At 34.0% G+C, this 27,510-nt stretch overlaps 1 protein-coding gene across 2 annotated transcripts in view; it reads right to left on the reverse strand.

Annotated features, from left to right (window-relative positions):
* CDH18 (cadherin 18) overlaps window positions 1-27,510 on the reverse strand; it is a 780,971-nt gene that overhangs the window by 100,734 nt on the left and 652,727 nt on the right. For both annotated transcript variants that reach the window (XM_033178841.1, XM_033178840.1), the window contains exons 7-8: window positions 20,288-20,475; window positions 2,403-2,656 (exon numbers count right to left, since the gene is read on the reverse strand). In XM_033178841.1, coding sequence (XP_033034732.1) covers window positions 2,403-2,656; window positions 20,288-20,475 — 442 coding nt within the window. The remainder of the gene's footprint in view (window positions 1-2,402; window positions 2,657-20,287; window positions 20,476-27,510) is intronic.

Consider the following 27,510-nt stretch of genomic DNA (forward strand, 5'->3'; position numbering starts at 1 on the left):
TCTATATCTAATCTATCTCTCCAATCTCATTACTTCCTATTCCCACAGGTAACCCAAGCTCCTCAGGTACAATAAACTACAATTCTTTCCTTCATTCTTCATTTCTGTAATTTCTAATTGGATTATGAGCCTCGATTCAATTTTCCTCAGCTCATTGCCTCCAGAAAGTTTTGGAATACATTCTCCATGCACACCTCCCTCAGACCATTATTACCCTAAACACAGTGTGATGGTTAATTGTACATGTCAACTTGGCTGGGCTACAGGACCCAGATATTTCATTCTTCTTCCATGCAGAATTATGCATGATATACAATGCACATTTTTTCCACATCTATTTCTTCCCTGGAGTTCAAGATGCTGTGTGTGTGTGTCTGTGTGTGTGTGTGCACACGTATAATTCTTTATCATGAGGGCTACTGCAATATTGCACATTACAAGTGATTAAAACATAGTCTAAAAGTGATTGCTATAGTCACCCTACTGATCTATCAAACACTAGGTTCTATTTCTTCCATCTAAATGTATATATTGGTACCCACTGGATTGTACATTTTAAAACAGCCAGAAGATAATGATATGAATGTTCTCAGTGTAAAGAAACAATACATATATATGGTGATGAATTTCACAACTACCCTGATTTGATTATATGAATTTGTCAAATTATCACATGTATCTCCCAAAACATACAACATTTTTGTATTAATAAAATATAAATTAAACATGAATGGTTGGACTTCCTGTTCTTTTAATTAAGAATTACAGAAATTATCATTAGTATCAAATTTAATTAAAAATATATTGTCAATGTTTATTTAATATTTTCACAGCAAATTTATATCATGAAGCATCTCTATTCCCAAAAGATATTGGGTACTTTTGGTAAAGAAAGTCTCATTTGTACAGATCTTTCATGGTGCTACATTTTTTTTAAAAACCTGAACAAATTATACTTACTGTTTGGGGTCCAAAGTATAACTAAAAACATGGCATTCTATGGAACGTTGAAGCAAAATGGGCTTTCCTTTGGATGAGCAATGAAACATGTTAACTTAGATTTCTATTCCTTAGTTAGAGATTGATTTTTGTAACTTGGTTTATGCATATTATTTTACATAGTTTACCAATCCTCCCTCTTCAAGCATTATCTAGCTCTTGCTGTTAGTGTGACAGGATACAGTTTCTGCACTTGAAGATGGAGTAGGATTGTTGAATATACACATTTGTGCACAGAAAATTGTTTCACTACCTGCATGGGTGCTAGGGGGATTATTTTTAACTGAAACAGTCATGCTTATGAAAAAGAAAATTCAGAGCTTTTACAAATATTCCATAGATACTGAGGAGACTATTTAGAATATTAGCTTTTGTTAAGTGAATGAAAACCAAGGACTTCATGGTAAAAAATAGAAAGATTATTAAGGATTTTAACCTTTCTAGAGACAGGATTTCCATGCATATAAATACAGGATATCTAAGAAGTTTTACACATGTACACAGCCTTTCTGATTTTGGTATAAATGAGGCACACAAAAAAATCTCTTTGGATGATGCAGAAAAAGCTCTAATTATCTCTCCAGCATGACGTACTAAAATAATACAAATATTATTCAGTGATCACTTATTATATGCTGGGCAATATGTTAAGTCCTTTATTTTAATCTAACGGAATAGTATCAACATATTTATGTAGCATTATTATTCTTTGTTCACATATTTGGAATTTGACATTCCACGTGGTTGAATGACTGTAAAAGACCACTCTGCTAGTAAGTAGTCACAATAGAGTTCTAACACTGATTTTCCTGTATTCAGATTTTTTTGCATCTTATACTGTCTTTGACAAGTTAGCACTTATTGAGTGACTACTAGGTGCAGGCCGCTTTGCTGGATGCTTTATGCACATTGCTTCACGCATCCTCACAATACCTCTGAGACACAGACATTATTTTTCCACTTTTACATATAAAGAGAAAGCCACACAGCTAGGCTGACCAAAGAAACCAGAGTCAGTTAGAGATGAGTATTATCCCCAGATCATCACATTTTGTGCTATATGTACACTTCCTATCTTTAAGGGACCAATAGATTCTCCAGTTTGTGACTAAATAGCTCTACAACAATTTTCTCAATCAATTACACTCACATCCATTAAGTCAAGTGGAAAAATTAACGTGTGGCCAATAAGACATTCATGGAGATAGCAAAATATGTTCTTAATGTGACAAAAATCCATCTGCTAAGCTACTCAGATAAAAATCAATTAATATTATAATTTAAGTACATTCACAGAAAACAACGTAGAAATAAAGCATTGTAAGTGTAATTTTATTAATGTTTAATTACTGTGAGAGGCAATAAAAATCTTTAGATGTCTAAACGATTGAAGCATGCCATACCTTACTAAGCTATTAGCACTGTCAGGATCTTGTGCCAAAACTGTACCAACGACGGTCCCGATCTTGGCATTTTCATAGACCTCCATGACATAGGAAGGCATGGAAAAGAGTGGTGGTTCATCTACATCCCCAACAATGATCTTCAGCATGGTAGCATCTTTAAAAGGACCCAGGTGAGAAAAGCGAAAATCAAGATGTGTATTTGCTCCTTCTATGTTGAGGGTATATGACTTCTTTTTCTCATAGTTCAGTGGCTGTGGGGAAAAAATAAGATTTCCAGTATTATGACTTTCATTACTTTTCAAATACGCATTATATTTTTTCATTTTTAGAATAAAAGAATTGAGATAAAGTCATACTAGCTTTGTTCTAAAACAGATTATGAAGATTATTTTAATAATAACATCTAAGGCATAAATGGAACCTCAGCATTTTGTATTTAGTACAATAATATGTATTCGATATTATGGACCTATCAATAGGAAGAATACAAACTCAGATTCAGGAATGTGTGAGGACCGCCAGGTAATGTTTTCAAGAGAAAGTACTTCTTCAGATAAGAATTAAACATTTGGAAAGTATTTAGCATGATGGATATAAAAGGCTGTGTGAACCCAAGATGAACAGATGTCGTTTTAAAAGTTAAAAGTTCCCATGGTGAGGCGAGTGAAGGTGATTCAGAGACCAGTGTTTCATTTTAAACTGGGTGAAGTATCCACTGATGCTGGTCTTCCTGTTAAAGATCTGTGAGAAGCAGCAGAATAGAGAATTGTCATTTCTATTTATGCCACTGATTTTGTACAAGCCTGCTTCAATCTCAAAGTTTCTTTTTCTAGCAGGAAGAGAATGGTCATTCCCTGTGGAGAAATTCAGGCATTGTCCTTTACATTAAGGGTCAATATCATAGTCAATTCAGGTTGCTATAACAGAATACCATACACTGGGTGGCTTAAACAACATTTATTTCTCACACTTCTGAAGACTGGGAAGTCTAACATTAACGTTCCTTTCAGAGCTGGTGTCTGGCAGGCATCCTCTTTCTGGTTTGCAGACAGCCTCTTACTTGCTATATCCTCACACAACAGAGAAACCATCTCTCCCTTGTCTCTTCTTACAAAGACACAAATCCCATTCATGAAGGTTTCACTCTAATTACCTAATTATGTCCCAAAGATATCACCTCCAAATACCATCATATCACAATGGGGATTAGATTTCAACATGTGAATTTTGGAGGAAGAAACATCCCTTCAGTTCATAGCAACCAAGCAAAAGCTAACTAGAAAGAGGATCCTTATCAGGATCCTGTAAACAGAATGCTCAGTACTATAATACTTATAATAAGTTCCCCAATGTTTCCAAATTGCCTTGGAAAATTGGCCTTCTCAGGGGTTGGAGATTACACAAGAGGCAAAATATCATTTCATTTCCAAACCGTTATTAAGAACCGAGAAAACTAGGATCACAGTGACATTGATGAGGATAAACCACTACAATATTTTACCAGTTTCCAAAACGTATGTATCTTTATATCTTAAAAATTCAAATTCTCAGAAGTTGATCATATATACAATACACATGCATTGATATATGACACAAACATTATGATTTTCAGGTTATGTATTTTTCAAGGAGTTATTTGCTTCTGAAGTTTACAACCTATCAATTGGAAGCCATTTTTTCCGTAAGGTATCCACACTAGAAATAAATTGACGAAATAACTAATACCTATCTTGTCTGAGGAACTGCATACTTTTCTTTTCTTTTCTTTTCTGTTTTTTTTTTTTTTTTTTTTTCTTTTTGAGACAGAATCTCACACTGTTGCCCAGGCTGGAGTGCAGTGGCGAGATCAAGGCTCACTGCAAGCTCCACCTCCTGGGTTCACGCCATTCTCCTGCCTCAGCCTCCAGAGTAGCTGGGACTACAGGCACCCGCCACCACGCTCGGCTAATTTTTTGTATTTTTAGTAGAGATGGGGTTTCATCGTGTTAGCCAGGCTGGTCTCGATCTCCTGACCTCATGATCTGCCCACCTTGGCCTCCCAAAGTGCTGGAATTATAGGCATGAGCCACCGTGCCTGGCCGAGGAGTTGCATACTCTTAATCGGATCCACACATCAAACTTTTTCTTTCCTTGACTCCTTCCTCCTTTACATTAATAAGTGAGAATTTGTCTATGACTAATTTATCAATAAGCCCCATCAAAATTTAAATAACTCGCCCTATAAATGGTACATACTCACTGCCTATCAGCAACTGGGTAGACAAAAATGGTCCCTCTTGGCTTATGGGAGTTGGGCAGTCAGAATCGTGCATCCTGCTCATGAAAATATGAATACCTGGTGGGTTTACTGTTAGTTTTAGATCAATGTTTATAATTTTTGGACTTACACTGCTGCAGGTGGTAGGCTTTATGATATCTAAGGTTATTCTCATTGAATATGGGTATTTAAGACTTTCAAACTAAAAATCAGAGTTACATACTTTTCTAGGAATGCTTAGCATTGCTTTCTCACAATAACACTGGATTTTAAAACAATCACCTCCACTTATTTATTATTGTAGACTTTTACATCTTTTGGACTTTTCAATGAAATTTGTGGAGGGATTTGGGCCACCTCCAGTCGTATCTGATATTATTATCAAGCTGTGCAACCAAGATGACACACATGTCTTATTCCATTTCTTAGCAGATCCCCTGGCAAGTTAGGTGTCGTTTGCCTCAATACTAACCTACCTACTGCTACGGTGCAGGCTGTTTCTGCGGACATGTGGTTTCATGTTGATGATCATCTAATATATATTTTACTACTCGAGGGTGGTGGTAATCATTTTGAGGGACTTGTTTCCCAGAACTGACAGATGGATGGATGGAAACTATGTGGAGCCATGAAGAAATGAGTAGATTATTTTAGGTTGGGACAGGAATTTAGAAGCAGTTGAATTAATGCAACTGGAAATATTTTAACAACCTCATTTTTGAAGAAAAGCTGGTGAGGTTGTATTGCTGGTACCGGGAAACTGAGAGAAAATTATACTCATGTATTTATGCCTGGATATTTTAGAGTTATATATACAATATAAATTATTTTATTATTTGGTTTTATCCAGCAAAAATGGTATTTATAGTATTAGTATTATAATTATTATTTTTCTATTACTCTAACTCTGGGAAAACTACTCAAGTACCCATCTTCCACTGGACCTTTTAAATTATTGTGTAAACTAGTAAAGTTGTCTTCTGTGCTTTGCGAGTTAAAAAAAAAAAAAAAAAAATCCCAGGCGAGGCATAGTGCCTCATGCCTGTAATCCCAGCACTTTGGGAAGCCAAGGTGGGCGGATCACGAGGTCAGGAGATCGAGACCATCCTGGCTAACACGGTGAAACCCCATCTCTACTAAAAATACAAAAATTAGCCAGCTGTGGTGGTGCACGCTTGTACTACCAGCTACTCAGGAGGCTGAGGCAGGAGAATCGCTTGAACCCAGGAGTCAGAGGCTGAGGTGAGCTGAGATCAGGCCTCTGCACTCCAGCCTGGGTGACAGAGCGAGACAAAAAAACAAAACAAAACAAAACAAAAAACAAACCATATCATTGATGCTCATACTTAATGAGTGCTATTTTCAGTGTTGCTAAATTCAATCATTTAAACTACTGGATGCCCAGTTAAATTTAAATTTAGGATAAACTGTAGGGTTTTTAGTATATTAACTGTCAATTATCACAAGAAACATAGTTGTAGAAAAATTTATTGGTTATTCATTTAAAATTAGAATTTAAGTAGATGTCCTGTATTTTATTTGACAATGCTCATTAGGATTCATTGATATTCCAACATTCACCATGGTGATGATGGTGGCTGGTATCAAACTCACTTGGTAGGGAAGAGAGAAACTACCAGCAAGTATAACTTGGGTATGTATTCGCAACTCCTGTCCTTTAAATTGTCTAAAGGTTAGCTTTTACTCATATGAAATTGTTGATATCAAAAATGTATGATGACATATACAAAAGATAATTTCATATGCTTCAGTCTAGCATAATTATTTGTCTGTCCCTGAACTATCTGAGTATTCCTGGAATCATCCCTCTTGCAATGTGTTTTGTTTTACTGCAATGGCTTAGAATTGTCCTGTGGGTGCTGATAAATGAAGCTGCTTAATGTTGCTTAATATTGTATTGGCTTATTATTTTCTGTTAATCCTACTATATTAGTTTCATAGGGATGACATAACAAATTGCGACAAACAAGTTGGGTTATGACAACAGAAATTCCCTTGAAGTTCTGAAGACACTAAGTCAGAAATATGGGAGAACCACACTTTCTCATGGAGCTCTAGAGAATCGATTCCTCACTTTTTTCAGTTTTTGTGGCTGCCCTAGCATGTCCCAGAAGAAAGATACCCCTACACGATTGGATACTCAATTTATATTGTAATTCAACCACTTGCAGGATGAAAGTCCAGGTTTGGTGTCCAGAAATCATAACTTTGCAGTTATAGGTGATAAAGATTTCTTTCTGAGGAAACACAAAAGACTTCGGGTACTTTATGCACAACACAGGGGCAGGGGCAAGCAGAGATACAGACTCAGAGAGCAAAGTATTGGGCCATGCAAGAATTAACTTGAAATGGATTAAAGACAACGTAAAACCTAAAATGATAAATCTACTAGAAGAAGACATTGAGGGGAAACCTTCATGACATTGTTCTAGGCTGAGATACTTGTCTATAACTCAAAAAAAATAGGCAAAGTAAGCAAAAATAGACAAGTGGGAATGCGTCAAACTAAAGAACTTCTTCATAGCAAAGAAACCAAGTCACAGAGTGAAGAGTAACACACGATTTGAAGAAAATATTTGAAAATTGTACATCAGATAAGGAAGGGCCAATATCTACAACAACGATTGAACTCAAACTACTCAATTAAAAAAATACAAATCACTCTATTCTAAAAATGGGCAAAACACTTAATAGATATTTCTCAAAAGATGACATACAACTGGGCCACATGTCTATGAAAAATTCCTCAACATCTCTAAACCTCAGAGAAGTACAAATTAAAACCACAGTGAAATATCATCTCATGCCTTTTACAGTGGTTATCATCAAAAACATGAACGATAACAAGTATTGGCAAGGATGTGGAGAAAAGGAAACACAGTATTTGTGGTGTTGTAAATTAGTACAGCCATTTTGGAAAAAAGTTTGAAGGTTACTCAAAAAACCAAAAGTAGAATTCCCATAGGATCCAGCAATCCCCCGACTGGGTATACAGCCAAAGGAATTGACATCAGTATCCCAAAGACATGGCTACACCCTTACATTAATTGCAGCATTACTCACATTAGAGAAGATATGGAAAAAAAAACAAAGTATTCATCAATGGATAAAAGGATTTTAAAAAATTGTGTAGATATACAGTAGAATGCTATTTAGTCTGTTGTTTAAAAAAAAAAAAAACTCTGTCATTTTTAATAACATGTGTGAATGTTTATTGAAATAAGCCAGACACAGACAGACAAATACCATACGATCTTAGTTACATATGGAATCTAAAAGTCAAACTCATTTAAGTAGAAAGTAGAATGATGGTTACCAGAGGCTGGGAATAGAGAGGTGAGTAGGAAAAGGGGAGACATTGGTTAATGGGTACAACGTTACAGTTAGGTAGGAGGAATTGGTTCTGGTATTCCATATACGGCACAGTGATTATAGGTAATAATAATGCATAGTACCTATCAAAACTTCTAAAAGAATTTTAAATGTTCTCATTACAAGTAAATGATAAATATTTGAAGTAACAGATATGTACCAATCACATTGTACATAATAAATATAATTATTATTTGTCAATTAAATATTAAATAAAACTTATGAAAAAAGAAAACTAATGGAATTTTCCATGCTGGGTTTTAAACATATTTAGAGCTTGTTACTTTTTTATTTCTTCCCTTTTTCCCCTTGTTGAAATGTCAGTGTCTATCACAGTTATGTTATACCTCTCCTACCATTGTATTTTAGATAAGGATAGTTTGTTTTCTAATTTCACAGGTCCACAGATGAAGATTTTTGTCCCTGGATTCAAACTACCTAGAGTTTCACCCACACCTGATTAAGATAATGAGATTTAGACTGAGATGATGACTTTAGAAATGCTGACCTGATGATAAGTAGATAAGGTTTTGGACTTAGAATTGATTTTGTTATAGATTGATATTTTAGGGATGTTGGGATGGGGTAAATACTACTGTACACATGGGAAGGACATGGCTTTTGTGGAGACTGGCTATAGCGGCCTAATGGCAACCCTGCAACAAATACGAATATGGAAAATCATGCAATTAACTTACATAGTAAACTATAACAAGAGGTGATAATCGTCAATTATTTACGTAGGTGTTAAATTTAGATTATAAGAGTGGCCAAGGGAGATTTGGCAGAGAAACTGTGATGAGGTCATATGACCACAGAGGCAGAGAGAGAAGTCATGTGGCCATGAGCTGAGGAGCAACTGGAGCCTTCAGAAGCTGGAAGAGGCGAGGAATGGACAGGTCCTTCAAGTTTACCAAGGAAAGAGGAAGTGCGTGCAACCGACTCCTGATTCCAGACTTCTGGCCTCCAGGCCTGTGAGCAACTCACTGTTTTCGCGAGTTGCTTAGTTTATGGTCATTTGTAAGAGCATTCCTAGGAAACGAATGTAAATTTGTCTGCTTTATATAGAAACATAGTTGAAATTTTCTTTCTTTTCTGTGTGTTGAAAGCTTTAAATAGCATTGCAGTTATGTGCCCTTTCAGGTTTGATAGAATTCCTTAGTGAATTATTGAGTCTGATATATTTAGAGAAAATTCACAAGCTTCTCATTTTCTTATTCAGAAATCAGTTTATGTGTGTTTTCTGTTTCTTTGAAGTTGCTTTTAGCAATCTTCCCTCAAAATCCTTCATATTAAATTTACTTGTGTAGAATTAAGAAAATAGTGTTATAATGTTTTCAAGTTGCTTATTTTCTATGTCTTTTCATGTATCTTAATAAGATTAAGATTAGTTTAGGTTTATTTTTTAGACTTTCCTTCCAGAAAATCAGGTTTGAATCTATATTTTTGTTTACTAGTCTTTATTCATTTTCTTCTTTTATTCTCCATTATTAGTTACATATTTAATTCATCTAATATTATTCTTTTTTAGTCTATGTCTTTGATATGTTTAGAATTACAAGTATACTTTCAGCAGCACTTAATTTGTATCCCATAATTTCCATATATGTTCTTTCTTATTATAGTTATTTTTTCCTAGACATTCTGCCATTTGTTGTGCTTTTTTTTGTTTTTTTGTTTTTTTTTATTGTTGTTGTTGTTGTTGTTTTTCTGTGATTTGAGAATTCCTGAAGTAGAAGGTTGTGGTTGTTGCAGTTAATACATTTTCAGATTAAGGTCATTTTTTGTTTTCCGATGTTTTTCACTAATTTTTAGTTGTATTTGGTCTATGTCTTTAGTTGTCTTTAGCATTATATGTGTACTATTTTACTTTGAGTCCTTTAATGAGATAGTCTTGAAGACTAATATGTAGTCAGTTTTACTAAATATTCTACAGGCACTTGAAATAAATGATACAGCATCAGAATGCAGAGAATGATTTATTAAATATATCAACCTCCTTATTAATTACATTATTCAATTATTCACATTTTAAAATACTTTATCTATCATGGACTGAAATTTGTGAGCTATAACCCTTTACCATTCTGTTTATAGACATAGCTCTTTGTATATATTGTGATTTCTTCTTTGTGAATGTTGGTGAGTAATGTGCAACAGAGAGATTAATACTCACAGTGAATGGTTCACTTTAGGATTGTAAAGTGTTTTTCTGTTCCTTTTTATGATTTCAGTTTGGATCCCATCATTGTGGGCACTGAAATCATATATCTTAGTTTCCTTTTTATGTATGTGAATTTTTATTATAATCTTATTTTTTTGTTTGTTTTAGATACATCTGGTTTCCTTGTGAGAAATTCTATTTTTGTTTATATATTTTTCTAGTGACTATCTCCATTCTTATAAATTTAGGTAATACTGTGTTATCATCATACAATAAATAGCAATTAAAATAAAATAGACTGTTTCCATCTCCTCCCATTTCTCTTAAATATTTGTAATTTTTAATTTCTGTTTACTTTTGTGCTCTTGGTAATGCTTATAGATCTCATATTTGACTTTCAGCTCGGACTTACACTTTTTATTCTTAGTTATTACTAATAAAAATTTTTTTTAGCTTATAATTTTATTTTCTTAGGAAAAGAGATATTGTTTCTACACTTTTCAAGGCCTATGCTTACATTCTGATCAATTACCCTGATCCTGATGTTAATCACAGTCAGGGTTCCTGCCTGTCATTATCCATTAGTACTCACAAGTATTTCTTGGAAAGATACATTACTTCCCAAGAAAATATCCTTCATTCCACTCCACCCCAAGAAATATAATTATTTATTGTTTCTAAATACAGAATTGATACCAATTAAAGGTGCTAACTAATATTTAGGTAGATTATTCCATCTGGTCAGAATATTTTTTTAGTTTCATTTTATTTTTAATGACACAATAATTATACATATTTATGAGGTATGGGATACAAATGTAAACTATCGACATATGTATACAATGTGTAATAATCAAACTAAGGTAATTAGCATATTGTAATGTTCAAGGTTTACTGGTTGTAATCTCCATACTTGAAAGACAATGTGGGTGGATATAAAACCTTTGGCTGAATTTATTTTCTTGAGTATCCAAAGTCCACAGATGTTTAAAAATAATTTTCCATGCAAATATTTCACTGACCTCTTCCCATCTTTGAAAAGTTGGTTCTTTTTAATCTCTAAATTCATAACAATTTAAGCAAACCTATATTATTAACAGTTAGTATGGGCTAACATCTTGTATTATAACAATATATTATGTCTACTCAGTTTTCCGTAAGAGAAAGAATATGATCTAGTTCATTTCATAGTTCATGTATCTAAAATAATTCCTAGCACATGGAATTTCATTAATAGCTCTTTCTCCATCTCAAATACAGCTGTTTTCTGAGTACAAAAAGGTACTATTACATGGTTTAGATTTGGTGGATAAAAATTTTAATATTATTTTTGAAATATAATAACACTGACCTATGCCCTAAACAATTAACATATATTAATTTATTTAATCTTCACAACACCTCTGTGAGGTGTAATTGTTCCCATCTACAAATGAGGGAACTAAGGCATAGGAAAGTTAAGAAACTCCTTATGGACAACAGTCTGTAAGTGATATATTTGGGATTTAAACTCAGGCAGAAAAAGTGTATAAGTTGTGTCCTTAAGCACTATGTCATCCTCGTGGAAATCTAAACAGCAAATAAGTACTGTAATACAATGTTTCATTTTGATGATAAAGATAAACAAAATGTTTAGTGGAATATAATATCCTCACCATTAAAAGATAACCTTCATCATCATCTTTTCAAGTATTTATTATTAAGTTAAAAATGAACTGAGAAGTTCACTAAATCTAACTCCTAGAACTCTGAGTACCTTTGTAATTTCTTTAATTCACAGATGGCATAAGCTAAGAAACTAAAATGCTGTTGATAAAATTGTTTATCTTCTCAGCCCTTGCTAGAAGTGTTTATTCTGGCATAACTTTTACTTCCCCAGGCAATTGGGCTTCTCTTACTTTTCTTTAGCTGCTGCTCAATATCCTAATTTAACAGCTCACTATCAATGAGTTGACACTGATTTCCATTTTAAATTTTAGTTTCTTAATTTCATCCTGTAACTCCTACTAATTACTTTTACATATCATTGCTCTTTCTAACTTGTAAAGTAGTACTTTCTGCTCTAACATTAATCCATTTCATATTACTGTAGTTAGTTATCGCTTTTCCATCATTCATTTTCCAGCCAGATTTACATATTCAGGACTTCTCAATGGTTTCTCATTAATCACTTCTATTATTCCTTAAATCACCCTATTATATTCTTCTCTGGAACTATATCATGATTATAAATACAAGGATATTGAAAATACTGTTTAGCCAAGTTACCATATGAGTCAATTATTCTTAGAGTTCAGAGAGGTTCTAAAATTCTATTCTCCTAAGCAAGAGAAGAGACTCTTTATGACCTCTTCTTTTGAGTCCTATACTTCCTATACTGCACCAGCATCCGGATTTTAGTTACAAGAATGGGTAGACAGGGTCAATATCAACATTTTCATACATAAAATTGTCATTTGAATCATTAAATAAAATGGCCTAGACCAGGAATAGTGATTGACATTACTATTATTTTTTTGTTTTCAGGAAAAGTATTTAACTTATATTATGGTATTTTCTTAAAACACAGTAAAAATTGTATGAATTTAAGCACTGTTTCTCCAGCTAGGCTTTTGTATTATGATATGCTTTGTGGCCCTTGTCAGAGGTCTGGCCTGGATGATTGACAGTCTGTGGAAACCAGAGTATATGCATAAGCTTTCTGGTCATATATTTCTCTATACAGAAGAAAGTAATTCTTATTCATTGTGTATAATTCTAAGGGCATTGATACAAATAAATATTACATGTTTGCTTTCTGTCATTTGAACACTGGACAAATAAATGCAAAGTTCTTTCATTTCAAATAGCTTAAGTATACATTATATTATATTGAAAGTATGCTTATTATTATTTATATATAATATACATAAGTTCATATATGTGTGTATATGTATATCTATGTGTTTTTGTGCATATGTGTGCATGTGTATGTGTATATATGACATAAATAAAATAATTAAATATATCTACACATGTACAAACTTACCAACAACCCATGCATCCATATAGCTTAATTTATCAAGCTGTTTCATCAGATCATTAGTTTCCAAATACTGCACTGAACTGTATTTTAGGAATAAATTAACTTTCAATGAAGTTTCAAACGATTTATTACTCCAGGCCTATCATTAGGCCTATAGATGAACAGCATGAAAAACAATTTACCCAATAGCATTTCTGTGTCAAAGTCATCCGAAATATAGTAATAGATTTTACTGAATTGAAACTTGGATTCCTCTCTCTGTCGGCTGTGGCTGAAAAGAATAACTTTTCAGACTTTAGAACCTTATAAGAATATAAAGCAGAAACTTAGTTGAGATTTTTTTAATAATGAAATCCCTAAGCAATGTTCATATTTTGTAATCAGTTCATTAGAATTAGAAATCTATTGCTTCTTATTTACAGTGTGTGATCATGTGTTTGCCTGTGTGTGATTATTCACAATGGGTTGGGATGACTCACTTATTATTCTTTGTGTTCAAAGTCTAAAAATGTTAAAATCTGTTAGTAAACAACATTCGATCCTTATTCTGTTACTAAATGCAAGTCAAAGGAATGACAATGTAATCCTCAATAAACACAATCCACTAAAAGACCAGAAATATAGTATGTAGAATAAATCCAGTATGGTTGTAGCTGAACGTATTTCATGTTTTTATCTTATAATTTACTTAAACTTTTAAAAACAAACTTATAACTTTTAGTGTTTACTCTTAAGACCCATCTCAAATCATGTGTTAAATACAAAGGGTTTAACAATCTTTTACCCACGGTGGGGTATGGAAATCTTAAAAATACACAGTACTTGGTTATGAACGTGTTTTGTGTCTCCTATAGGCAAGGACAGATTTGTAGTACACATAGATACACACTCAGGGAAATTATCAGTACATTCACAGTAAATTAATTTTTGAAAAGTCTTATCCTATCAGAAGCAACAACTTTAAGAGGAAAATAAAACTGATAGGTTTTCTACATTGAGAAATTATAGAAATGCATATTTTGATAAGTGAAACCAAAGAGATAATCAAAAATGTATTTATGACTGAAATATACCTGAAAATGTTGTACTACAAATACGATGTTTAATGTAAACTTAAAAAAATTCTTCTCTTGAAGAAGCAGGAAGAGGAAGTTGATTGTCAAGAAACATGAAGACAGTATGTACATTGTGTTGTAATATACACACGGTATTTCATTCTTAGTTTGCTTCCAGTTAAATCAAATAACATGAAATAAAGATGGCAGCAAAATCATCACATAGATTGGTCTGGAAGTATAATTAAAAACTGGTGCAAAATAGGAAGAAAAGAAGACAAGGGAAAAGAAGCTATTGAGGTAGTATTAGATAGTAGTCATTATTGAGGGAGTAGTAATTATTAGCCAGACATAGCTTAGAGCACAATTTTCATCTCATTTCATGTTTTCCATAATCACCCTGTAAAGTGCTTAAATAAGAAAACTGAAGCTTCAAAGAGTTGAGACAATGTCATATATCTCCTAAATGACAAGACCCAGATTTAGATTTCATTTTACAGTAAGGTTATATCTTCAAACACCCTTTGTTGACTTGAAAGACGAGTTTAAAATTTTTTGGCTTAACTTAATTTGTATTGTATTTACAGTTGAATCAGTTAGAAGGAAATGACAAAACAACAGTATTTGCTGAAAATCAGAAAGCCAAATAGAACCAGAAATCTAAAGAAAACGATATTTGGATCTACTTCTGTAAAGTGTGCAAATAGGAGCCATATAAGAAGAGATTTTGAGAAAGGCTGCTAAGGAGAAGCACATCCCTAGCTACCAGAGGTTTATGTCAGAGGAAAGAAGAGTACATCCAATTGCATTCATCCTTATCTTTTTCCCCCTTTCCACCCAGCCAGGCTTCATTAAACAATGAATGAAAGTTATCAAAGTGTATTTACAACGTACCACACCATGCACCAGTGAATTCAACTTGGCAATTTTCTGATTCCTTCGAATGATATGGACAGGAATGTGCAGACAGTCCTGCTGGCGGATTTATAGAGCAGTGCTGATTTCGATCTGTGAGGAGATTAGCTGTTCTGCCTAGCTGGCTAAAGTGAACTGCCTTAGAGATTAAATAAGGAACAGCTTTTTAAGAACTGTTTTATCTTTTTTTTCCCTGCCAACTGAATGAGTATCTCTTGAAGGTTAAAATCCACTGAGGTATATAGGTTTTTCAAATTGCAATTATTTATGCCCTAAAACACACAGCAATGAAATAACTCTGAGACTGATAATCCTAATCAGAAGGATCAAAAAATTACATGAATGCAACATGTACGTACCTCAGAGGAAATCTAGACTACATTAAAAAATATGCTCAAGGGAGGCCAGGTGCAGTGGCTCACACCTGTAATCCCAGCAGTTTGGGAGGCGGAAGCTGGCAGATCATTTGGGCTCAGGAGTGAGAGACCAGCCTGGGCAACATGGTGAGGCCCCATTTCTACTAAAAATACAAAAAAAAAAAAAGAAAGAAAAGAAAAGAAAAGAAAGAAAGGAAAAGAAAAAAGAAAAAATAGCCAGGCATGGTGGTGCTCACCTGTGGTCCCAGTTACCAGGGAGACTGAAGTGGAAAAATCACTTTGGCACTAGGGATGGAGGTGGTGGCAGTGAGTTGAGATCACACTGCACTGCACTCCAGCCTGAGTGACAGAGCAAGACTCTGTCTCCAAACAAACAAACAAAAAATCACATTCAAGGAAAAAAGTGAAAGACAATTTGAACTTATTAAATGTCAAGAATATTTTTAGTACATCATCACTTACCATTTACAGAATTGAAACAATTCTGATCTCAAAAATAGGCATTGTGTGTATATGTACCAAATAGAATGAACTATTAATATTAAATTAATTAAATATGTGCACACACATTAACATATATAATTTTACTTCTGTTTTTCAGACCTCTAATTAATTGTAGCCATGTAAGGTGGTAAGATATGTGCATTGTCCTTAATTCTACAACTGATAGTTATACTTCAGATTATGTGTGTAATCAAACCATCCACTGTTACTTTCACTTTTTGCAAATATGAAGTTGTTTTCTACAATACGACTTAATATACAGGAACACCACCACTGCACCTACACACATCCTCGATACATCATTGCAAACTTACCCGCAGTCGTTTGCTTCTACCTCTTGTCCTATGGTAACCCCAGAGAAGGAGGCATACTATCCTAGGTTGTTTCTGTGCACTTGTGATTCGGATTCTACTGAGGTTCATCTCTATCCACAATGCATCTGTTAAAATTACTTATCCTCTCTTCAGTATCCCTAGACTACCTCAGTATCCTTGTTGTCTTGTCTGTATTGAGTTTTTTATCCCTGTGCATAGAAACACTCTTGTTTCCCAACTTAAAATTAAAACATTTATTTCATTATGTTCTTGTTTATTTGTTTTATAATCTTTCTCCACCACAAAGGTACGAACCTTCTCCAAGAAGACAGTGTTTTTCTATTTTTTTCCTCCCGCATTTTTGCTTCCCGTTCTCTCTCTACCACATCACAATTAGTTTCTCTCTCCATTGTATCAAAGAATAATCATATATCTTCCATCTGAATATATAACATGAGTAAGTGTTCAGACTCTGAAGACAGACACTCCAGTTCAGTTTTCTGTCGACTTTCTACTTGGGCACTATTTTTATCACTTTGTGATTCAGTTTCTTTAGCTATAAAGAGGGGATAATAATACTCTCTTTCTCAAAATGACACAGTAAGAATTAAAAACATAATTATGAGTATATTAACTCAATCAAGATATTTCAATGTGCTTAAAATCTGTCTTGATACAGAGGAAATACTCTAACAAATATTAGTTGCTGCTACTTTTTTTTTTTCTTATTAAGGCATTTTATTTTAGTTTTTTATTTCCAACTTCTAAGTTCGGTGGCACATGTACAGGATATGCAGGTTTGTTACATAGGTAAACATGTGCCATGGTGGTCTGCTGCACAGATCAACCCATCACCTATGTATTAATCCCAGCATCCCTTATCTATACTTCCTGACCCTCTTCCTTCTCCCACCCCCGACTCCTATAGGCCCCAGTGTGTGTTGTTCCCCTCATGCGTCCGTGTATTGTCATCATTTAGCTCCCACTTGTAAGTCAGAGCATGTCATATTTGGTTTTCTGTTCCCGCATTAGTTTGCCTAAATAATGGTCTTCAGCTCTACATCCCCACAAAGGATACTAATCTAGTTCCTTTTCATTGCTGCATAGTATTGCATGGTATATATGCACCACATTATCTTCACCTAGTCTATTACTGATGGACATTTAGATTGATTCCATGTCTTTAATATTGTGAATAGTCCTGCAATAAACATAGATGTGTATGTGTCTTTATAATAGAATGAATTATATTCCTTTGGGTATATACACAGTAATGGGATTGCTGGATCAAAAGGTATTTCTGCCTCAGACCAGTGACACTATGAAGCAAACATATAAACAACTGTGCAAAATAACCAGCTAGCATCATGATGACTGGATCAAATACAATCATAGCAATACTAACCTTAAATGTAAATAGGCTAAATGCCCTCATAAAAAGACACAGAGTTGCAAGTTGGACAAAGAGCCAAGACCCATTGGTATGCTGTTTTCAACCCATCTCATGTGCAAAGACACTCATAGGCTCATAAAGGGATGAAGAAAAATTTACCAAGCAAATGGAAAACAGGAAAAAGCAGAGGTTGCATTCCTAGTTTCTGACAGAACAGACTTTAAACCAAAAAAGATCAAAAAAGACAAAAAGAAGAGCATTACATAATGGTAAACGGTTCAATTCAACAAGAAGTAACTACACTAAATATATACGGACTCAATACAGGAGCACCCAGATTCATACAGCAAGCTCTTAGAGACCTTCAAAGAGACATAGACTCCCACACAATAATAGTGGGAGACTTAAAGCTTCACTGACAATGTGAGACAGATCATCAAGACACAAAAGTAATAAAGATATTTAGGACCTGAACTCAGCTCTGGCTCCAGAAGATACCTATTTAGTAGATTCTGACAGTTATCTGCAGAACTCTCCACTCCAAAACAACAGAATATATATTCTCCTCGTTGCCACGTGACGCTTACCCTAAAGTTGATCAAATACAACCTGCTAATGATAATCACTCAGTCAATCCTGTACTTCCTTTAGCCAAATCCAATTAATTTTTATAATCCAAAATTGTTTTAAATTTTGAGAACAGTTCACTTTTCTGATGATTAGCTACCTCCTGAACAGCATCCCTTGGGAATATTCAATGCCAAAATTCTCTCCTATTATTTGAAGATTTCCTCCAAGATTATATTTCCTTCATTTTCACGCTTGTCTCTTAAAATAAGTGTTCCCTAGTTGTCAGGATTCATCTTTTAGAAAAAATTAATCCTGTTTACCTGAATTATTTTAAGTAAAGAAGCTACCCATAAAATGAAAAGCAGGCAATCCTCTTCTCACCTTTGTATCCACATCATCATCCATTAATTACTCTAATATTTATTGAATGCCAACTCTGTGTCAGAAAAAAATGCTAGATGTTGGGAATGCAGTGATAAGTTAACACACAGCCTTGGCATCGTGTTGCTTAATTTAGCAATCAGAAATCTTGACATCAAATTAGACCTAGTCACTTCTTTCTTACATCTCTTCAATGGCTTTCCATTTAGCAAAATTAAACAAGGACTTGTGTGGTCTTGTACCCACTGACCGCATTCCTCATTCCCTCTACTCTGGATTCAGTCACATTATTTTTGATCCCTTAAATGTGCCATGTTTCACTCAACTCAGGCACTTGGTACATTTTCTGTCTTCCTGAAATAGTCATCCTTACAGTCTATACCTAACTCACCCCCAGGCTTCTTTCAATTCTCTCTTTAACTATTACTGAATGCCAGAAACAATTAAATATTCTAGATTTTTCCCCTGTAGCACTATATAACTCTTCTTCATAGAAAACATATTTTTGATCTAGGAATGTATGCGATATTTGATTAATGTCTGTCCATGTCCACAGATTAGAAGCTGTGTGCACGTAGGGGCTGAGTCTGCTTTTGCTCCACACTGATCCTTTTTATTCTTTGCTTAGCTCATGTGGAACATAGCAACTGACACATTGAAGGAACTCAAAATAAATACATTTGCTAAGTAAAGATATGCAAATTGTCTCTTTTCATTATCACCTTGACCTATGTTTGACAATCTGAGAAAAAAAAATTTACAATGAGAAAATATTTTAGGTGAAGACATTGATATTTTATATATATCAGTGGTGACTATTGTTCTCTAAGTGTTTAAAATCAAGTTATTCTTAGAACTTCCCCAAGGTAGTATTCAACAGACAAGTTAGTATTCAATTTTAAATCAATATAAAATTATAATTACTAGAATTAATGAGATACCATACAATCCAAATAGAAAAGTATATGTATACAAGTGGCTAATAAGACGAATAGATAGATAAATAGATAGATAGATGACAGACTCACATCAACATCTACAGTAGGCACATTAGAATAAAGCATCTCAGCCTGTTTTCTAAATAGTTCTACTCTAGAATCACCTGGAGTACATTTTAAGATGGAAAATATCTCAGCCTCCTTGGCCATCCTCTCTGGCTATAAAAGAATCACCATAGCCTTATTATGATGATGCTTTGATTCTTTGCACTTCATTGAAATTACTTTTATTTAATTCTTGACTATTATCATTGGGACATTTCAGGAAGATTAGAGTAGAGACCAAACAAACAAAGATGGAGAGAAACATTGTTAGTGTAGTCTACATCAGATCTTCCCACCTTAGCAAAATATATTTTCTGAAGAAAAGATCTAAACAGTCGACAAATAATAATTAAAATGTAATTATATCACAAAGTGACACTATTTTATCATTTTAATGGCCTGACAGCATGAATTACTCATACCTCTGCCAAATTTCCATTCAGGAAAAGATGAGTGAGTTGCCTAAATCACAAAAAGTATGTTCTTTTTACCTTCTTTAAAGAAAGGATTCCTTCTCTGGTCTCTTTGTCAGTGGAGATTGAGAATATCCCCATGCCATCACCATTTATGATGGAGTAGGTCATGTCAGCATTTGAGCCAGTATCAGCATCATTTGCCTTGATTTTTCCAACAGCTGAACCAACTTGAGCTGACTCAGGAACATATAGCTGATAATGTTCTGGAAGACATTTCATATTAAATGTATTTAAATACAATGTTCATGAAATAATCTTACAAGAAAAAGACAAATATTTAGAGCACATATTCAAATGAACATTATATTAGGTAATGCATCAAATGGACTTTTTTAGATTTTAAAAGTAGACTATTTAGTAATTAAATACTAGATTTATATAAACTTTAAAAGGTATGTAAAACGCTTTGCATAAAAAGATTTATATATTTGAATATGAAATATTTTATTAGCTCTAAACCCTTAAACTACAGACAATTAGAGGAGAGGTCAAGTTTTCATTCTGATTCTGAACCAAAACTGAAGTAGTCAAGTATTAGTGTAATCCCAATTTATTCTTCCCCGCATTGTAACATGTGAAGTTCAAATATAAAAGTGTGGAAACAAAAAGTGTGGAAATGTGGAATTCAACAGAAAAACAAGACAAAATGGATAGCCTATTTGTGAATATAGATAATTATTTTTATCAAGTATAGTGAGATATACAGTCATGTCAGAGAAAGTGAAAGCATTTATATATTTCTTTTTTTTTTTTTTTTTTTTTTTTTTTTTTTTTGAGACGGAGTCTTGCTGTGTTGCCCGGGCTGGAGTGCAGTGGCCGGATCTCAGCTCACTGCAAGCTCCGTCTCCCGGGTTCACGCCATTCTCCTGCCTCAGCCTCCCGAGTAGCTGGGACTACAGGCGCCCACCACCTCGCCCGGCTAGTTTTTTGTATTTTTTAGTAGAGACAGGGTTTCACCGTGTTAGCCAGGATGGTCTCGATCTCCTGACCTCGTGATCCGCCCGTCTCGGCCTCCCAAAGTGCTGGGATTACAGGCTTGAGCCACCGCGCCCGGCTGCATTTATATATTTCTTTAGCATAAATTCCCTATCAGCTTCTAAAAAGGATTTGAGGTGGCTTCATAATAAAGTTTTAAATAATATAAAGTTATTAAAATTTTAAAAAATCGATTACAGAATTGAAGTATGAGAAAGTAAATGTCTATGTAAAAGTAAACAGCATTTGTGAATTAGCATTAATTTTGACACCTAATATTTTAGGTGAAGACACTGATATTTTATATACGCCAGTGGTGATTATTGTTCTCTAAGTGTTTAAAACCAATTTATTCTTAGAACTCTGCTGTGGTAGTATTCAACAGGCAAGTTAATACTCAATTTTAAATCAATATAAAACTATAATTACTAGAAGAAGAATTAATGTGATTTCATGCAATCCAAATAGAAAACTGTATGTACACAAGTAGCTCGACAGATGGATAGATCGACAGATAGATTAGATAGATAGCTAACAGTTTTAAAGCACTGTTAATTTTATACTCTCATTGTCTAGTAGGCACAAATATCATTTTTCCAAAGTTTGTCCTGATATTAAATGTCTAATGGAGCCGTTTCTATAGTGCTTATATTAAGAAGCATAACGAACATGTTTTTAATAATTGTTTTATTCACAAGTTTAAAAAGCTTATTAGAGCAATTTATTACAGAAAATCAAAACATTATAAATAACAGAAGTCTAGGAATCTTGAATTAAAATGTAATTTGATAAAATAATTTGTATCAAGATTAAATTAATGTTGATTCAATGCTATACAAGGATATAGTTAGACTATATGGATAAGTGAATGCACAATCTCTACAAAAATAATTTCAGTGATACAATCACTTGTCATTAGTGGTACGATACTGAAAACAAGTCTAATCTAGTGAATGTTGAAAATTTTTTTTTGTTATTATTGTTATAAGAACACTTAATATGAGATCTATCCTATAAACACATTTCTACACAACCCAGCATTGCTATTCATAGACACTGTTTTTCAGCAGATATCTAGGACTTATTCATTTTGCATTATGAAAATTTTATATTTGTTGATTAGCAACTCCTCATTCACCTTCCCTAGTCCTTGGTATTAACCACTCCATTCTTTGATTGTATGGATTTTACTATTTTATATACCTCATCTAATTGAAATCATGCAGTACTATATTCGCCCTTCAGTGACTGGTTGATTTCATTCAGCCTACTGTCCTCAGTATTCATCCATGTTTTTGCATACTGCAAGATCTCTTTTTTTTTAAGGCTAAATACTATTCCACTGTATGATAAACCACATTTTTCTCTACATTCTCTGTCTACGGACATTTAGATTGTTTCCACATCTTAGCTATTGTGAATACTGCTGCAATAAACATAGGAATGCTAACATTTATCTGTAATCTTGATTTCAATTTTTTAAATAAATACTCAGAAGTGTGGTCATTAGGTCATGCAATAATTTTTCTTTTAATTTTTGAGGAATCTTTATACTATATTCTGTAGATGCTACGCAAGTTCACATTTCTACCAACAGTGTGCAAGGGTTCAAATGTCTTCACATCCTCAACAATACTTTTCTGTCATTGGCTTTTTTTTTCATAAATATCCATCCTGACAGATATGAGGTGTATCATACTGTAGTTTTGATTTGCATTTCCATGATGACTGGTGACATTGAGAATCTTTATACACACCTATTGTCCATTTGTATGTATTCTTTAGAGAAACAGCTATTCAGGTTCTAGGCCTATTTTTTAATCAGGTTATTGGTGTTTTTTTTTCCTTCCTTCTTCTTCCCCTTCTCCCTCTCCTCCTCCCTTTCTCTCTCACCTCCATCTCCCCCTCCCCTTCTCCTTTACCCATTCCCCCTCTCCTTCTTCCTTTTCCTTCTTCTCCTTTTCCCTCTTCTTCTCCTTCTCCTTCTTCTTCTTCTTTCTTTTTATTATTGAGTTGTTGGAGTTTTATTTTGGAAATCAGCCTTTTAGCAGACATGGCTTGCAAATATTTTATCCCACTCCATAGGCTGCTTTTCACTCTGTAGATGGTTTCCTTTGCTCCGTTAAAATTTATAACTTGATATAGTCCCATTTGTCTATTTTTGTTATTATTGCCTGAGATTTGCGGGTCACATCAGATTAAACATTATCAAGACTAATGTCATAAGGCTTTACCCCTATTTTTTTTCTTTTAAGAGTTGTGCAGTTTCAGATTTTATGTTTAACTTGTGAATCCAGTTTGAATTGGTGTTTGTGTATGGTGTACAAAAAGAAGCCATTTACATTCTTCTGTATATAGATATTGAGTTTTCACTGCATTGTTTTTTTGTTTGTTTGTTTTGTTTTGTTTTTTGAGATGGGGTCTCACACTGGCTGGAGTGCAATGGCACATCTCGGCTCACTGCAACCTTCGTCGCTGGGTTCACATGATTCTCCTGCTTCAACCTCCCGAGTAGCTGTGATTACAGGCGCACACCACCATACACGGCTAATTTTTTGTATTTTTAGTAGAGACAGGGTTTCACTATGTTGGCCAGACTGGTCTCGAACTACTGACCCTGTGATCCGCCTGCCTCTGCCTTCCAAAGTGCTCGGATTACAGGCATGAGCCACCTCGCCCGACCCATTTTTATAGAGACTATCCTTTTCCTATTGTGTATTCTTAGCAACCTTGTCGAAGATGATTTTACTATCTATGTCTGGATTTATTTACAGACTCTACTCTGTTCCACCGGCCTACATATCTGTCTGTATGCCATTACCATACTATTTTAATTACTGCAGCATTTTAAAATATTTTGAAATCAGCAAGTGTGATGCCTCTGGCTTTGTTCTTTTTCAACATTGTTTTGGTTTTTCAGGGCCTTTGTCTTTCCACATATATTTTAGAACTGTTCTTTGCTATCTCTGTAAAAAATGTTATTTGGATTTTGATAGGGATTTTACTGTACTCGTAGAGTTAAAATGTAGTGTAGACATTTTATGAGAGTGCCACAGATAACATTACACACAGAAAAACTTAATGCTTTTCCATTAAGATCAGGAACAAAGCAAGGATGCCCACTCTTACCACTTATTTTCAAAATAGTACTGGAAGATATAGCCAGAGCAATTAAGCATGTAAATAAAATAAAAGGGAACTAAATCACAGTGAAATAAGTAAAACTGTCCTTGTTTGTAGATAATATAATATTACATATATTAAAAAAAAAGTCCACAAAAAACAAAAATTGATATAACTAATAAGCAAATTCAGTAATGTTGCAGACATAAAATCAACATAAAAATTAGTTGCATTTATACATACTAATAAAAATTTTTTGAAAAAATTAGAAAAACAATCCCATTTATAACAGCATTGAAATGAATTCAATCTGTGTAAATAAACTAAGGAAGTGAAAGTCTCATGCACTGAAAACTATAAAACATGGATGAAAAATGTAAAAAGACAAAAGGAAGTGAAGGACTTATACACTGTAAATGAGAAAACATGAATGAAAAATATAAAAAGACAAATAAATTGAAAGACATTCAGTGTTGATGGTTTAAAATATTTATTTGAATTGGGTGCAGTGGCTCGAGACCAGTTTGAGAGCAGCCTGACCAACATGGTGAAACCCCATCTCTACTAAAAACACAAAATCAGCCGGGTGTGGTGGCACACGCCTGTAATCCCAGCTACTTGGGAGACTGAGGCAGGAGAATCGCTTGAACCTGGGAGGCAGAGGTTGCAGTGAGCCAAGGTTGTGCCACTGCACTCCAGCCTGGGTGACAGAGTGAGACTCTGTCTCAAAAAAGAAAAAAGTTGATAAACTTCTAAAGACAAAAATGTATAATTTTAAATGTATATGTATAGATACTAAGGGTTGACACACGTGTTTACGTATGTGCTTGTGTTTACTCAATATTCAAGAAATATTTTTCTCAGCTCTCTTTCATAAGCATTGGAGAATACACCTGACATAAACTCACAGCAAAGTGAGGAAAACATTAGCTGTTAGTTTAACTAAACTAAATGTCCAAATAAAGTACGTTCAACCAACATATCTTTTCCTGTGTAAAGCACCCTCTTCTTTTAGACAAATGATCCCTTGACTTTAATCATATGGTTTTATCAAGATCTACCATTACTAAAAGATCTATCTTCCTTGATTCTGTGAATTGACATGGGAAGAGCATGAAACTCAAACGTTTATAGGATCCCTTCTTCCTTCTCACAGTTGATTGGTGAAGGGTAGGCAGCTGTTTCAAACATCTCCAAAAACAGTATATTTCTCAAAAATCTTGAAATGGAACTAGAAAATAACTTTCATCTCTCTTTGGTGGCACAGCTATGAAATACTAAGAAAAGGCTTTTGCCAATGGTCATGTTTCCAAAATTCATGTTGAAAGGCCAAATCTAAGGGCATAAAATCAGCATCAAAGAGAAGCCATGTGATTTACACTGGCCTTGAAAATATCATGATGTTCCTGAAAAGTCACATGTATAATGGGACACTGTTTTGTTCAACAAAATGTATAGACATATTACACAATAAATTAGTACAAATTCTCTAAAATATTTTGAGACAGAGACTAGAAGGAGTCAATTTTTTTGGATGTTGAGGTCTCCAAGGTCCAACGAAACCAGAATTACCCACAATTACATAAACCTTCAAAAACCTGTCAAGTAGTTAATACTCAGATGGTAACACTAGAAAACCAGAGATGTCTTAGTTAAGAGATAAATAAATACATTATAGAATTACTATGATGATAGCATTATAAAGAAGGTTGTTTTTACAAAGCAGATGGCAAAAAAACTGTTCAAATGGGTCACAAAAAACTCATGGTCCAGAAAACATTTAGGCTGAGTCTTAAAATATGCAACAGATTCCTGGTACAGGAAGATCATGTTTATGGGAAAAAAAAAAAAAAAAAAAAAAACTTGATAATTCTTGATACATTTTAAGAATTGCAAGAATAGTAACTTCCCCATTCAATATGTCCCATTAAACAAAATGGAGTACATTCAGATTAATATTTTGTACACTCTTCATTGAGTTGATAATTATAATTTGTTCATTATGAGTCAACTTTTAGTAGGCAGCCTTCAAGGTGGCCCCAGTTTTTTATGCCTCCTGCTGTTCATGTCCTTAAGTAATCATTTCCTCTTGAATGTTGGCTAGATATAGTGGCTCACTTATGATGAAGTGAGTTCAGCAAAAGTAATCAGATGTCTCTTACAAGACTAGGTTACAAAAAGACTGTGGTTTCTATCACAGGAACACTTTCTCACTCCCTCTTGTATCACTGACAATGTTGGCTATATATAGTGGCTCACTTATGATGGAATGAGTTCAGCAAAATAATAGGATGTCTCTTACAAGACTAAATTACAAAAGGACTGTGGCTTCTATCACGGGAACACTTTCTCACTCCCTCTTGTATAACTCTCTGGGGCAAGCTATCTGTCACGTTTTCTTGCAGCCCATAGAGCAAGTGACTGATGCCTGCCAAAAGCCATGTGAGTAAGCTGGAAGCAGAAACCAGCTCCACCTCCACTGAGGTAAGCCTTTGGGCAAGACCTCAACCCCTGCTGACTTCTACACTGGAATCTCATAAGCATGAACCAAAGGCACTCATCTAAACCATAGCTAGATTCCTGACCTACAGAAATTGTGAAATAATAAATATTAGTTGTTTTAATCTGCCAAATTGGAATGCTTTGCAACATAGGCATAGATAAACTATACATGCCTTTGCAGTAGTTGCAGGTGATTTGCTAATTCAAATGGATTCTTTTTTGTTCTTGTCATCCTGGGGCACTGTGAGTTATGTTGAGGAAAATTAAAAACCAAAATAAACAAACAAAACATGATTCTATTACACCCTTATTGCTGATTATTTCTCTATGACTTTATACTTTGATATATTTCTAACAGAAGAAAAAAAAAGAAAAATGTCATGAAACACACAAGTATGCTATTAAATCTTAATGTTTTGGTGTATTTATTTCAGGTCTCATTTTATAAAGTAACATTATTGAAGGCATAGGTGATGCTTCTAAGGGAGCCATTTGCTATAAGCAAATTCTCAGCTCATCCTCCTGGAACCATGATCATCCCCTTACATATCTTAAAAACATTAATGTAATATATTTCCACAAATATATATTCAAATAGTATAGTTATTTAGATTTTAAGTTAATATTAATCTTTTTTA

The sequence above is a fragment of the Trachypithecus francoisi genome, unplaced genomic scaffold (genome assembly GCF_009764315.1).
Source record: "Trachypithecus francoisi isolate TF-2019V2 unplaced genomic scaffold, Tfra_2.0 Lachesis_group2, whole genome shotgun sequence".
In the NCBI taxonomy this organism is placed as follows: domain Eukaryota; kingdom Metazoa; phylum Chordata; class Mammalia; order Primates; family Cercopithecidae; genus Trachypithecus; species Trachypithecus francoisi.